Source organism: Lontra canadensis, unplaced genomic scaffold (genome assembly GCF_010015895.1).
Source record: "Lontra canadensis isolate GAN:19392208 unplaced genomic scaffold, GSC_riverotter_1.0 scaffold47, whole genome shotgun sequence".
Lineage (NCBI taxonomy): Eukaryota > Metazoa > Chordata > Mammalia > Carnivora > Mustelidae > Lontra > Lontra canadensis.
The window spans coordinates 8,271,732-8,287,901 of record NW_022631041.1 but is presented as its reverse complement, the minus strand read 5'-3'; the positions used below and the strand labels follow the sequence as shown (position 1 = coordinate 8,287,901).

The window sequence follows — 16,170 nt, the reverse complement described above, 5'->3', positions numbered from 1 at the left end:
ATATATTCAGAACATTTCATCCCAAAGCAACAGAATACACATTCTTCTCTAGTGCACATGGAACAGTCTCCAGAATAGATCACATCCTCGGTCCTAAATCAGGTCTCAACCAGTATCAAAAGATTGGGATCATTCCCTGCATATTTTCAGACCACAATGCTCTGAAGCTAGAACTCAATCACAAGAGGAAATCTGGAAAGAACCCAAATACATGGAGACTAAACAGCATCCTTCTAAAGAATGAATGGGTCAACCAGGAAATTAAAGAAGAATTGAAACAAGTCATGGAAACAAATGATAATGAAAATACAACAGTTCAAAATCTGTGGGACACAACAAAGGCAGTCCTGAGAGGAAAATATATAGCGGTACAAGCCTTTCTCAAGAAACAAGAAAGGTCTCAAATACACAACCTAACCCTACACCTAAAGGAGCTGGAGAAAGAACAAGAAAGAGACCCTAAACCCAGCAGCAGAAGAGAAGTCATAAAGATCAGAGCAGAAATCAATGAAATAGAAACCAAAAAAAACAGTAGAACAAATCAATGAAACTAGGAGCTGGTTCTTTGAAAGAATTAATAAGATTGATAAACACCTGGCCAGACTTATCAAAAAGAAAAGAGAAAGGACCCCAATAAGTAAAATCATGAATGAAAGAGGAGAGATCACAACTAACACCAAAGAAATACAGACAATCATAAGAACATATTATGAGCAACTCTATGCCAACAAATTTGACAATCTGGAAGAAATGGATGCATTCCTAGAGACATATAAACTACCACAACTGAACCAGGAAGAAATAGAAAGCCTGAACAGACCCATAACCAGTAAGGAGATTGAAACAGTCATCAAAAATCTCCAAACAAACAAAAGCCCAGGGCCAGACGGCTTCCCGGGGGAATTCTACCAAACATTTAAGGAAGAACTAATTCCTATTCTCCTGAAACTGTTCCAAAAAATAGAAATGGAAGGAAAACTTCCAAACTCATTTTATGAGGCCAGCATCACCTTGATCCCTAAACCAGACAAGGATCCCATCAAAAAAGAGAACTACAGACCAATATCCTTGATGAACACAGATGCAAAATTTCTCACCAAAATACTAGCCAATAGGATTCAACAGTACATTAAAGGATTATTCACCACGACCAAGTGGGATTTATTCCAGGGCTGCAAGGTTGGTTCAACATCCGCAAATCAATCAATGTGATACAACACATTAATAAAAGAAAGAACAAGAACCATATGATACTCTCCATAGATGCTGAAAAAGCATTTGACAAAGTACAGCATCCCTTCCTGATCAAAACTCTTCAAAGTGTGGGGATAGAGGGCACATACCTCAATATTATCAAAGCCATCTATGAAAAACCCATTGCAAATATCATTCTCAATGGAGAAAAACTGAAAGCATTTCCGCTAAGGTCAGGAACACAGCACGGATGTCCGTTATCACCACTGCTATTCAACATAGTACTAGAAGTCCTAGCCTCAGCAATCAGACAACAAAAAGAAATTAAAGGCATCCAAATCAGCAAAGAAGAAGTCAAACTATCACTCTTTGCAGATGATATGATACTATATGTGGAAAACCCAAAAGACTCCACTCCAAAACTGCTAGAACTGGTACAGGAATTCAGTAAAGTGTCAGGATATAAAATCAATGCACAGAAATCAGTTGCATTTCTGTACACCAACAACAAGACAGAAGAAAGAGAAATTAAGGAGTCCATCCCATTTACAATTGCACCCAAAACTATAAGATACCTAGGAATAAACCTAACCAAAGAGACTAAGAATCTATACACAGAAAACTATAAAGTACTCATGAAAGAAATTGAGGAAGACACAAAGAAATGGAAAAATGTTCTATGCTCCTGGATTGGAAGAATAAGTATTATGAAAATGTCTATGCTACCTAAAGCAATCTACACATTTAATGCAATTCCTATCAAAGTACCATCCATTTTTTTCAAAGAAACGGAACAAATAATCCTAAAGTTTATATGGAACCAGAAAAGACCGCGAATAGCCAAAGGAATATTGAAAAAGAAAGCTAAAGTTGGTGGCATCACAATTCCAGACTTCAAGCTCTACTACAAAGCTGTCATCATCAAGACAGCATGGTACTGGCACAAAAACAGACACATAGATCAATGGAACAGAATAGAGAGTGCAGAAATAGACCCTCAACTCTATGGTCGACTAATCTTCGACAAAGCAGAAAAGAATGTCCAATGGAAAAAAGACAGCCTCTTCAATAAATGGTGTTGGGAAAATTGGACAGCCACATGCAGAAAAATGAAATTGGATCATTTCCTTGCACCACACACGAACATAGACTCAAAATGGATGAAGGACCTCAATGTGAGAAAGGAAGCCATCAAAATCCTTGAGGAGAACACAGGCAGCAACCTCTTCGACCTCAGCCGCAGCAACATCTTCCTAGGAACATCGCCAAAGGCAAGGGAAGCAAGGGCAAAAATGAACTATTGGGATTTTATCAAGATCAAAAGCTTTTGCACAGCCAAGGAAACAGTTAACAAATCCAAAAGACAACAGACAGAATGGGAGAAGATATTTGCAAACAACATATCAGATAAAGGGCTAGTGTCCAGAATCTATAAAGAACTTAGCAAACTCAACACCCAAAGAAAAAATAATCCAGTCAAGAAATGGGCAGAAGACATGAACAGACATTTCTGCAAAGAAGACATCCAGATGGCCAACAGACACATGAAAAAGTGCTCCATATCACTCGGCATCAGGGAAATACAAATCAAAACCACAATGAGATACCACCTCACACCAGTCAGAATGGCTAAAATTAACAAGTCAGGAAATGACAGATGCTGGCGAGGATGCAGAGAAAGGGGAACCCTCCTACACTGTTGGTGGGAATGCAAGCTGGTGCAACCACTCTGGAAAACAGCATGGAGGTTCCTCAAAATGTTGAATTGCTATGACCCAGCAATTGCACTGCTGGGTATTTACCCTAAAGATACAAACGTAGTGATCTGAAGGGGCATGTGCACCCGAATGTTTATAGCAGCAATGTCTACAATAGCCAAACTATGGAAAGAACCTAGATGTCCATCAACAGATGAATGGATAAAGAAGATGTGGTATATATACACAATGGAATACTATGCAGCCATCAAAAGAAATGAAATCTTGCCATTTGCGACAACGTGGATGGAAATAGAGGGTATCACGCTTAGCGAAATAAGTCAATCGGAGAAAGACAACTATCATATGATCTCCCTGATATGAGGGAGAGGAGATGCAACATGGGGGTTAAGGGGGTAGGAGAAGAGTAAATGAAGCAAGATGGGATTGGGAGGGAGATAAACCATAAGTGACTCTTAATCTCACAAAACAAACTGAGGGTTGCTGGGGGGAGGGGGGTTGGGAGAAGGGGGGTGGGGTTATTATGGACATTGGGGAGGGTATGTGCTATGGTGAGTGCGGTGAAGTGTGTAAACATGGCGATTCACAGACTTGTACCCCTGGGGATAAAAATATATGTTTATAAAAAATAAAATTAAAAAAATATATGATAGTTTCTGCCCAGACAAACACAAAGGTTTAAGTGACAACCAGAACTGAGGCAAGGTTGAATGACAAGCTTCATCTACTGCATGGAGCCACTCCTTCAAGACTGAGAGAGATGATTGTTCATCACCTGTATAGAAGCTAATAGAATTAAGCAAGATAAAGAACAGAGGAATATGTTCCAAAAGGAGAGAGAGGGAGAACAAGATAAAAACTCAGAGAAAAACTTTAATAAAAGGGAGATAAGTAATTTGTCTGATAAAAAGTTTAGCATAGTTGTCATAAAAATGCTCATTGAATTGGGGAGAAAAATGGATGAACACAGTGGGAACTTCAACAAAAAGATGGAAATACAAGAAAGTAATGAAGAGTAGTCAAAGGGCTGAAGAATACAGTAACTAAACTGAAAAATGCACTAGAAAACTTCAGCAACAGACTAGAAGTGATAGAAAGGATAAGTCAGCTCAGAGACAAGGCAGTGGAACCCAAACTATTAGAGCAGCAAAATGAAAATGGAATGATGGAATATTAGTCAGCCATAAAAAGAATGAAATCTTCCCATTCGTGACAACATAGATGGACCTCAAGGGCATTATGCTGAGTTAAATAAGTCAGAGAACGACAAATACCACATGATCTCTCATATGTGGAATCTGAAACAAAACAAAACAAAACAAGCTCACAGAAATAGAGAACAGATTGGTAGAGTTGTCAGAGGCAGAAGGTGGGAGTGGGAGAAATGGGTAAATATATATTTACTTAAATATATATATTTAAATATATACCCATGTTTACTTAATTTACTTAAATATATATATACATGTTTAGAAACCTAAATACACCATACTACTACTAAATATTGTGTGGTCAAATATTTAACATCATGAAAAAAAATTAATGATAGAGTGTAAAGTGAAAAACTGGCTTCTAAAATTTAATAAATTCATAAAATTTAATTCCACTGTGTAAAACAGTTTATACACATATTTATACAGAATATATGCACAGAAGAAAAAAAATCAAAGGGTATATCCCAAAATGTTAGCATTGTGTATGTCTAGGTATTTATACTATGAATATTTTAATTCCAATGACTTTGTATATATTTTCTAAATTTCCTCCAAATTGTTAGACTTACAAGAAAAATCAATTAACATTTTTTGTGTATATTATCTAAAGATTATAAGGAGGTTATAATAGTAGTTTACCAGCTGTGGTTGTGAGTTCATTTAAATCATCTTATGTTAAACAAATATTTATGATCTGTTATGGACAGGTAATTTAGATATGTTTATATGATTCTTACTGAAATATATAACTCATTTGCCTTTTCTTTTGCTTAGAATGGAAAAAATTATACATTTTTTAAATAAGAAACTATTGCAATCATCTAAGATAATTTTGAATGTTCCAAGTCCCTGTGTTCAAGTGTCTAATATTTTAAAGATAAGTAGACTGAAATCCAGGTATAGAATTTAATTAAATTCTGATATATCTTCTATGACAACAAATAATCTCTCTCTCTATTTTTGCTCTCCCTCCCCACTGCCCCCTCTCTCTCTCATCCACCTACTCATACACACACACACTCTATCACATACTCATACACACACACACACACACACACACATACACACACACACCATAAATGGTACTGTGCTTCCTGGCCTTGAGCGCTTACCATTTTTTCTAATGAAAAGATCTTTTTTTCAAACAAATATAGGGGTGTAAACGTAGCATATACAACCATGTGTGGTGACTGTATTGCTGAAGAACCTGTAGAAAAAACATATACCATGTCATGGAAATTCTAGCTGAATGGGTCTGTCAGTAGATCATTCCAGATTGTTCAAATTCCTTAATGAGCACATCTTTGCATGGTGAAAATAGGTAAATGACTGTAAATGCATTTAATAAATGTTAAATGTCACATATGCATCTATTTTATAGAACATCTCATTAGTTTTGCCTTCATCATAATACATTTTAATTGCTTAAGAAATCATTTTATGTCACTATAAAAAAGTTATCAAAAAACTCTAGCTATTAGTAAATGTCACTTATAATAGTCTACACATGATTATATTCAAAAGGAATGATTTTAAAATTGAAATATTTTTAGCTTTCATAAATAAAAACTTATTTTGAATTTAAAGCAGGCTAGAACTTTCTATGTCATTTCAAGAAGAAAGAAAACATAGATACATTTGGCCAGGAAATTCCTATCTATCTATCTATCTATCTATCTATCATCTATTTCCAGGATAGTTAGCATACAGTGTTGTATTAGTTTCAGGTGTACAATATGAGCTACTTAATATTTAATGTTTCTGAGCATCACTTATTTTTTCACATATTTCTTAACAGACCTGAAATTACTATATTTGATTCAGTATGCGTTTGTTCTTTAAAGAGTCTGGCTAAAATGGTATAATTTATTTTTCTCTATTATCTTTATATTTAACTAAAAAGTTTTTTTTATCCCTTTACAAATTCAAGCACTAATATTGAACTGTATTGGATATTTATTAAAGAATAATATTTTTAGAGCCACAAAATACAAGTTAAATATGAACCAGGATCAATCTAGAAAAGATTAAAAGGTAAAATATATGAAACTTATGAAAACATATTTTTACATTTAAATTAAACTTTGTATATTTTTCATGGAGCAGAGACCTGAATCTAGGAATACACACACACACACACACACACACATATATATATATATATATAGTTTATTTATACAGAGGAAACATATACTAACATATATTTATATATACTAATATGTAATTATATTTTATATTTATATAGCTTATGTAATTATATATCAATATTTATGGATATTTTACAATGTGTCATATAATATGATTGTATTTTATGTAGTATGTTTTATATATTATAATATGCTATATATAACAATATGTAACAGATTGTTATATGTTAATACATAACATATACATTTATGAGTATATGTCCTCCTCCATGCAAACAATTCTGTGACTGTTGTACCATAAGAACTGGGACAACCTTGGTTTCAGTCACACATGTAAGCTTTGCCCCCACATGCATGCATGTTGATTTGAGAGTTCAACGATTATGGGCAAACTTGAGCAAGCTTATTTAGATATGTCTAAACAGGCAATACACTTTTATATTCCAAAGTTGTATTCCAACTTTGTAAACTCCAAATTTTCCCAACATTTTAGGAGACAGCTAAAATAGCTATTATTCTAGAATACTGAAATCTTACAATCTGACAGAGACTGCAGTGAGTACTGTACATCTGATGAGGGTCTTGAAGCATGAAGTGACCATTTGAATTTTTCTTTTTCCTTTTCTTTTTCTCCATTTTTACTCTTTTTCTTCCCAACATCTTTTGCATCTGCTTTTTCTAACATATTAAAAATATATATGATAAATCTTTTAACTACAAAATCTCAAATTATATTACTTATTCAGTTATTATGTTGAAAAGGTGGCCAAAACAATAATGTTATTTAAATGTAAAACAATAGCCACAAATTTCCCAAAACACTACTCACCTCTAATTGGAAACATCAAAATAAAACAATAGAAAACTTTGAAAATTGGCAATGTACTGCCAAAGACATGAAAAATTATTGGTTATTGAGTATACATTTATTTTGCTAAATGGAGATGATCATTTGAATATAATATATATCTAACAATATATAATTTTATACACTATATATAATTTTAAGTTAGTTTTCTCATTTTAGAATGAGGCTAGTTTTCTCATTCTTCCTCCAGCATCATAAGATGTATATCTACTATTTTCTCACAGAAAATGCTCTTTCCACATTCCCTCATCTTCCTCAAGAAATCCCTCTCATCTTTGTAAACATAGCTCAAAATTCCTTAGGGAATTCTTCCATGATGCCCTAGACTAAGTATGCACTCCCATACTTTTCTGTATTTTCCTTCAAGGCTCATGTCTTAGTATACAGTAATGGTTTTTAGAATTAAAATTAATGTTAGTCTCTCTCACTAATCATAAGCACTAGGAGATAAGTTCCACATCTGATTTTGTTCACCAGATTATTGTTAGTTCCTGGAACATTTATTGGAATTCTACTCAGAAAATAATATATCTGAATGGATGGATATACGTGTGTTAATTTGTGATACATGAAAAAAGGCTCCTAAGTTCAAACTAATTTGAGATATGCTAGGTAAAACAAATTTAATCAGCCTTCTTTTTCTGTTTCCTTTCATAAACTAATGCACATTAGGTCATTTAAAGAAGGGCTTATGGGGCGCCTGGGTGGCTCAGTGGGTTAAGCCGCTGCCTTCGGCTCAGGTCATGATCTCAGGGTCCTGGGATCGAGTCCCGCATCGGGCTCTCTGCTCAGCAGGGAGCCTGCTTCCCTCTCTCTCTCTCTCTCTGCCTGCCTCTCTATCTACTTGTGATCTCTGTCAAATAAATAAATAAAATCTTTAAAAAAAAAAAAAAAAGAAGGGCTTATGATAGGCAGATAACACTCATACACTTGATCTTGGTAAACTCTTGAGGAACATTTATAGCAATAACTTCTGCATGTTAAATGCTGGTAGATAAGATCTTGCTAAGGAAAAATTTGGGCAAAATATAAGATTTCATAAAACAAATATTTTAAAGATCATTATAGATGCTTTTGAGGTATATAAAAATCTGAATACATCCTAGTATATTTAATTCTACTTTACTATAAAAACATTATTATTCATATGCATAGCTATATGAAATATTTTAGAAAATATAAAATAATTATTCAATATGTTTCTCACTTTACGATCTTACACTTTGAAAATAACTTGACATTATTTTATTTTCAAATTTGAACTTCAACCTTACAACAAATGGTCAGCAAATCAAAATCCATACTGTGTCTATTTTGAATTTCCTTGGTAGAAGAAAAAAAGACAAAATAGGACAACTTTCCCCTTTGCAGTTTTGCTCCATTCCACTCTACATATAACATATAAGGAAGTGTGTCTGATGGAAATTGATGCTTAATGTGTCTTCCTATGTTAATACTACATTACTTCAGTATCATCAAAATATATAGTTGCCCTTGATTTTTAAAGAGAGAAAAATGTGGAATAATAACTAACATCTAGTAAACAACATTACTAATTCTAAAATCCTAGAAAGATAAGATCCTAATTATTTTCACAACACAGTAAATGATAATGACAACAAATAATCATTAAATTCAGCAATGACTGTAAATCACTTATACACAATATCCATATTGAACACATGAATGACATTGGAATATGAAATGTCTTACCCTTTGGAGCTTTGTCACTTTTCTCAGGTACCTTTAGAGCTGTCGTTGAACCTTCAGGTTTGAAGTCTTTGCTGTCCTTCACTGGTTCCTTTAACTTGGCATCTAACATAGCTATTTTGCTTTCAGAACTGGACTCAACTGACAGCTTAAATTCAGGCAATATTTCTTTCAAGAGCTCCCATACTTTGTCCATATATCCTGGGCTTAGATAAAACACATCAACATTAATTTCCAAATCAAAAAGAAATAAAAAATCTTAATAGACCAATTACTAGCAAAGGTATTGAATCAGCAATCAAAATAATCCACAAAAACAAAACTCCAGGCTTCACTGGTGAATTCCACCAAACATTTAAAGAATAATTAATACCAATTCTTCTCAAACTCTGAAAAAATATAGAAGGAACACATTCTAACTCATTTTATAAAGCCATCATTACTTTGATACCAAAACTAGATAAAGATACCACAAGTAAAGGAAATTACTAACCAAAATCTCTGATGAGCAGAGATGCAAAAATCCTCAACAAAATATTAGCAAATAGAATTCAATAACACATTAAATAAGTGAGATTAACTCCAGGGATGTAAGTAACTAAGATTCAACATTTGCAAATCTATGTGATACACCACATTAAAAATGAATGATAAAAATCATAAGGTCATCTCAATAGATGGAAAAAAAAACACTGACAAAATTTAATATCCATTTATGATAAAAACTTTCAGCAAAGTGGGTATAGAGAGAACATACCGCAACATAATTATGACCATATATGACTAGCCCACAGCTAATATCATACTCAGTCAACTGTGAAAATCTAAAATCTTTTCCTCAAGATTAGGAACAATACAAGGATGCCAACTCTCACCATTTTTATTCAATAGTATTGCAGTTCTTAACCAAAGCAAGTAGGCAAGAAAGAGAAATAAAAGGCATCCAAATTAGAAGAAGTAAAATGGTCGCTATTTGATATAATATACATAGAAAACCCAAAAGACGCCGCCAGAAACTATAAAGCCAATAAATGACTTCAGTCAAGTTGCAGGATACAAAATCAATATACAAAAATCTGTTGCACTCTATACACTAGATGAATCATCAGAAACACAAATAAAAAAAACAATCCCATTTACAATCTCATCGAAAGGAGTAAAATACCTAGAAATAAATTTAACCAAGGTGGTGAAAGACTTGTATACTTAAAACTATAGGACATTAATAAAAGGAATTGAAGATGACACAAATAAATGGAAAGACATTCTGTGCTCATTGACTGGAAGAATTAATATTGTAAAAATGTCCAGACTACCCAAAGTCATCGACAGATTCAATGCAATCCCTATCAAAATTCTAATGACATTTTTCAGAGAAATAGGAAAAAAAATCATAAAATTTGTATTGAACCACAAAAAACTCTTAATAGCCAAAGCTATTGTGAGAAAGAACAAAGCTGGAGGCCTCACACTTCTTGATTTCAAACTATGTCACAAATCTATAATGATCAAACAATATACTATTGACATACAGACACTTAGATCAATGGATCACAATAGAGAACTAAGAAATCAACCCATCTATATACAGTCAATGAACTTGACAATGGAGTCAAGGACACACAGTGTGGAAAAGACAGCCTCCTCAAGAAATGGTGTTGGAAGAATTGGACAGCCACATGCCAAAGGATGAAACCAGACCACTATCTTACCTATACACAAAAATTAGTTCATAATGGATTAAAGACTTGAATGCATGGCTTTATATGGTTTTATCATAAAACTCCTATAGAAAACATAGGTTTCTTGACATTGGTCTCATATTGTTTTTTGTTTGTTTGTTTTGGATTTGACTCCAAAGGCAAGGGCACAAATACAAAAATAAAAAGTAGGGCTATATCAAACTGAAAAGCTTCTGCATCACAAAAGAAACCATCAACAAGACGAAAAGACAACCTACTGAATGAAAGAAAATATTACAAAATTGTGTATCTGACAGGGAGTTAAAAATGTATGAAGTACTCATACAGCTCAATAGCAAATGAAACAAAATAAAATGAACCAAAAACTCCAAACTCTCCAACTAATAAATGGGTAAAGGATCTGAAACGACAGTTTTCAAAAAAAAAACCCATACGGATAATTGAAGATACATGAAAAGATATTCAGCATCACTAATCATCAGGGAAATAAAAATCAAAACCACAATGAGATTTTACTTCATAACGTTTAGAATGGCTGTTATCAAAAAATAAGAAATAACAAGTATGGCAAAGATGTGGAAAAAGAAACTTTATGCATTGTTGTAAATTGGTGCACCCACTATGGAAAACAGCATGGAGTGTCTTCAAAAAAATTGAAAAAAGAACTACCATATGATCCAATTCCAATTCTGGAATTAGCTGAATAAAAGGAAAACACCAGTATGAAGAGATATGTGCACACCTGTGTTTACTGCAGCATTATTTACAAGAGCTAAGATATGGATAAGGAAGGTGTGGCATATTATATATATGTATGAATATCACTCACATTTTATATATATATATATATATATATATATATATATATATATATATAATGGAATATTATCAGCCATAAAAAAAGATTGAAATCTTTCCATTTGGAACAACATGGATGGATCTAGAGGGTATAATGCTAAATGTAAAAAGTCAAAGACAAATACCATATGATATCATTTATATGTAGAATGTAAAAGACAAAACAAACAAAAGTATTTACCCCAAATATCTGTACCCCAATGTTCACAGCAGCAATGGCCACAGTTGCCAAACTGTGGAAAGAGCCACGATGCCCTTCAACAGACAAATGGATAAAGAAGATATGGTTCATATATACTATGGAGCATTATGCCTCCATCAGAAAGGATGAATACCCAACTTTTGTATCAACATGGACAGGCCTGGAGTAGATGATGCTGAGTGAAATAAGTCAAGCAGAGAGAGTGAATTATCGTATGGTTTCACTTACTTGTGGATCATAAGGAATAACATGGAGGACATTGGGAGATGGAGAGAAGTGAGTTGGGAGAAATTGGAGGGGAGACAAACCAAGAGATACTGTGGACTCTGAGAAACAAACTGAGGGTTTTGGAGGGGAGGGGGTTGGGGGAGTGGGTGATCCTGTTAGTGGGTATTAAGGAGGGCACATATTGCATGGAGCACTGAATGTGGTGCATAAACAATGAATCTTGGAACACTGAAAAAATTAAATTAAAAAAAAAAATTCCTGAGCCAGAAACCTGAAAAAAAACAAACAAACAAAAGAAAACAGAAACAGACATACAGATACAGGAAATAAACCATTGGCTGTTTGAGGGGGAGGCATTGGGGTGGAGTGAAATAGGCGAAGAGATTAACTGAAAATTTCCAGTTATGAAATAAATAAGTCACGGTGATGCAACATATAGCATAGAGAATATAGTCAATAATAATGTCATAACTATATTTTAACAGATGGTGATTAGACATCACGGGGATCATCTAGTAACATATAAAAATGTTGAATCACCATGATCAATACCTGAAACTAACAGGATATTGCATGCCAATTATATTTCAGTTTTAAAAAGCGAGGTGACCAGTTGCTCTACTCTGGATGAACTATGCCAACATCAGAGAAGTGTGCCTAGGAACTAATCATCTCTTCATTTAAAATCATCTTCTTATATCCACAGAGACATATCATTGATTGTTTCTATTATTATATGGAGGGTCAAAAGGTTTTTTTCTTTCTTTTCAAATGGCAAAACTGCATTAATTGAAGGAAAACATAAGAGGCAAGGCCAATAAATGTATGTAGACCAGTGCTTCCCTCTGGTACTCCCACAGGAGAGTGGCAGGGAAGATGCCTGTTGGAAATGCCACAGAACACTTTCATCCTAACTGATCTTCACATGGGAAAAAGTTCTAATAGTCAACACAAGTTTGGAACTTCAGCATTTTAATTCTCCTTGACCCCTGTAAAACCATGAACACTCCTACAGGTCCCTCAGAGGCTTTCTCTTCACATTCTAATACTTCCTGGTAACAGAAACATCCCACTCCTGAATACATCATTGGCACCTAGAATATTGTTCTCCTGCCCTTACTGGGCCTCTCCATCCTTTTCTTCAGACAAACTCAGTAAAGACTCAGACCAAGTGAGAACACTCTCCATGAAACCCTACCTGACCCCCACTTGCATCCTTGGCTGATGGCAATTGCTTCCATATTTCAACCTAAACATTTCTTGACAATCATCTATATAGTATTTCATGACATCCTTTTCATTTAATAGTACATAGGTATGCATAAATAAATTTTGCAATTTTATAGTATATTATAATTTTAAACTATATGAATAATGTGACAGAATACTCATGGGAAAAATTATAAATCATACATATCAAAGTATGTATTTTTTTACTTTTTAGTTGTATTTAGGAGAAAACTGATAACTTTGAATGCTTGGATCAGTCTCACATATTCTTCTTTAGAATTTTCCCTGTTTTCAAAGTTTAACTACTAATTATCATACATATATCTAGATAATACTAAATAATCTAGTGATAGTCACTAGAGAGGAAAAGAAACTCACAGTAATTATGTGTCTATTGTACAGTAGCTACTTTTTCTATCACCTACTCACTTATCTTTGGAACAACCATATAGAATAGGTCACTTTATCCCCACTCTACATATGAAGAAACTGGGGCCCAGAGAAATTACATTACTTGCAAAATTCACACAGCTTGAAACAGAAGTGTCAGAACATAAATCTAGCTATATCGTTCTGACTCCAAAGCTCAAGATTTCCCCCTTTATATCATCTTCATAGAAATTGCATAGCAACCAGAAATTCATGCAAAGAGTACGTCTAAAACTTCTCAAAATTTTTATCATTAATTTTAAGGTAGTGTATGAAACACTTTTCAGTTTTCATGTATGACTCTGGCAAGAGATAATTCACAATTTCTAATGGACTAATTTTCTAGTTGTAAATTATTTTGATTTCCTATTTCTTCACCATCTTTCAATGGACTTCTGAGGATTTCATGTCTTTGCTGTATTTATTCACTATCGCACAGGAAAAATCAAGGCACAATTATAAGCATTCCATCAATGCTGAAGATAAAAATTTAGAAAAGCCCAGTTTTAAGCCTCATTTTAAACCTCCCTCCACTAACATTACCCATAGTATTTCAAGAATATTCTCTTTGCTTAGATATCAGAAAAGGATTTTCCATGAGAAGACCTATCTAGATCATCCCCTAAAAATCATGATCAGCTCTCCCTTCAGGAAAGCAGTCCCTTGAGGAAGGGGTCTACTTTTCTTCTTTTTTTTTTCACCCTGCAGATATGTTTATTTGAACCAAGCAACAGCTAGTTTATCCTGCTGAAAAGATGCTTCAGATGGTAGAATCCAAGTTACTGGGGACTGAATTCAATCTCCTCTAACCTGGATCCTTTGAGAATGGTACATTTCCAATAAAAATCAAAGATCGGAGATGATCCAATAACTAAGTTATGGATTTCATTTTATAAAAACCAAACCACTCTGGGCTTCAGTTTCCTTGTTTGTAATGACACATACCCAGCTGATGAGGCCATATGAATGATTAAATATTTTCAAGACTGTGGTTTCTGATTAGAGATACTATATTAAAGTACCTAATACCTAGTAGGCATTTCATTATTATTATTTCCTAATACGTGTGGCTAATTAAAAGTTGCCTTTATGTTTCTGTATTGAATAAGTGTAGTAACTGTATAATATAAAGGAATGCATGTAAATAGTTTACCATAATAAAGAATTAACATTGTTTTCACATTTGTAATCCAGATATTTAAAGAGTAAATTCACAGTCTTTTTAAGGAAACAGAATTTATCCTGAAATTCTCAAGGAATTTTATAGAATACTATAAAATAGTGTTTTAACCAACATTTTGTAAAATATGTCATTTCTTGATGTTTTCTTAAAGATTAAGAATGTTTAATTCAAGAAACATTACATGGAAAGAAAGAAAAAAAAATATATGAAGAAGTTAATGGTAAAACTTACTGGAGAGAGATCACTTCTGGTAACCATCCTGTGAGTGCGTGGATAACAGTGAACTCCCCTAGTTCTCTCCTCTCTGCTATATGGATGCTAAAGAGGCAAATGCACAATAGCGTAGTTAGTAGCAATGATAATAATAATAATAATAAACAATGATACAGCCACGAAAAATGTAGGGGTTGTAGTGGTTACCTATTAAATACAAGAAAATACTATTGCAAAAGCCAGATGATTTGTTTTGTTAGTGTTTAGAGATCCAAAGATAAAATTTCATGTTTATTTTAGAAACATGCTATAAGCCTTATTTTAAAAAGATATGCTAATATTCATGTCATATACATAAAACATTCACATATATTATAAAATATGTAAACTTAGATTATATATATTTTATATATTCAGTATACTAACATGTTCTTTAAAAAATAGAACAGTGTCTTTTATCCTTGTGATTTCAGTTTCTTTTTTTTTTAAGATTTTATTTATTTATTTGACAGAGAGAGAGATCACAAGCAGGCAGAGAGGCAGGCAGAAAGAGAGGGGGAAGCAGGCTCCCCACTGAGCAGAGAGCCCGATGCGGCGCTCGATCCCAGGACCCCGGGATCATGACCTGAGCCAAAGGCAGAGGCCTAACCCACTGAGCCACCCAGGCACCCCATATTATGAATTTTGATGTGTCTACATATGTCACAGATAACAAAAATCACTTGGGGTAGTTCACAGTCTAGTCTAAACTCCTCTGTGGATAATCCTACTTAGGAAACAACTGGAAAACCTCATAAAAATAATGTTCTGGGGGCGCCTGGGTGGCTCAGTGGGTTAAAGTCTCTGCCTTTGGCTCGGGTCATGATCCCAGGGTCCTGGGATCAAGCCCCGCATCGGGCTCTCTGCTCAGCGGGGAGCCTGCTTCCTCCTCTCTCTCTGCCTGACTTTCTGCCTACTTGTGATCTCTGTCTGTCAAATAAATAAATAAATGATCTTAAAAAAAATAATGATCTATCCTTTGCATAGCTCACAGTGGTATTGACATAATTACTGCAAATTAATTTTTAATGTAGAAAGATAAAACTTATATGAAAATAATTGCTATATACTATTAAATCTGAGGGAAAAATGTATAGACAAATATAAGTTGTACCACACAGTTCAGGTATCCACTAGAAAGCCTCAGAAATGTCTTAAATCTAGTCTGGTCCTTTATTTTCATGCTGGATTTATCTATTTTTTTAAATAAAAATAATCCTATTTCTTAGGTTGC

General features: G+C 33.8%; 1 protein-coding gene across 1 annotated transcript in view; it reads right to left on the bottom strand.

Moving 5' to 3' along the window:
* ADGB (androglobin) overlaps positions 1 to 16,170 on the bottom strand; it is a 174,864-nt gene that overhangs the window by 109,419 nt on the left and 49,275 nt on the right. The window contains exons 7-10 of the mRNA XM_032873132.1: positions 14,916 to 15,002; positions 8,855 to 9,057; positions 6,811 to 6,951; positions 5,239 to 5,333 (exon numbers count right to left, since the gene is read on the bottom strand). Of these exons, the coding sequence (XP_032729023.1) occupies positions 5,239 to 5,333; positions 6,811 to 6,951; positions 8,855 to 9,057; positions 14,916 to 15,002 (526 nt within the window). The remainder of the gene's footprint in view (positions 1 to 5,238; positions 5,334 to 6,810; positions 6,952 to 8,854; positions 9,058 to 14,915; positions 15,003 to 16,170) is intronic.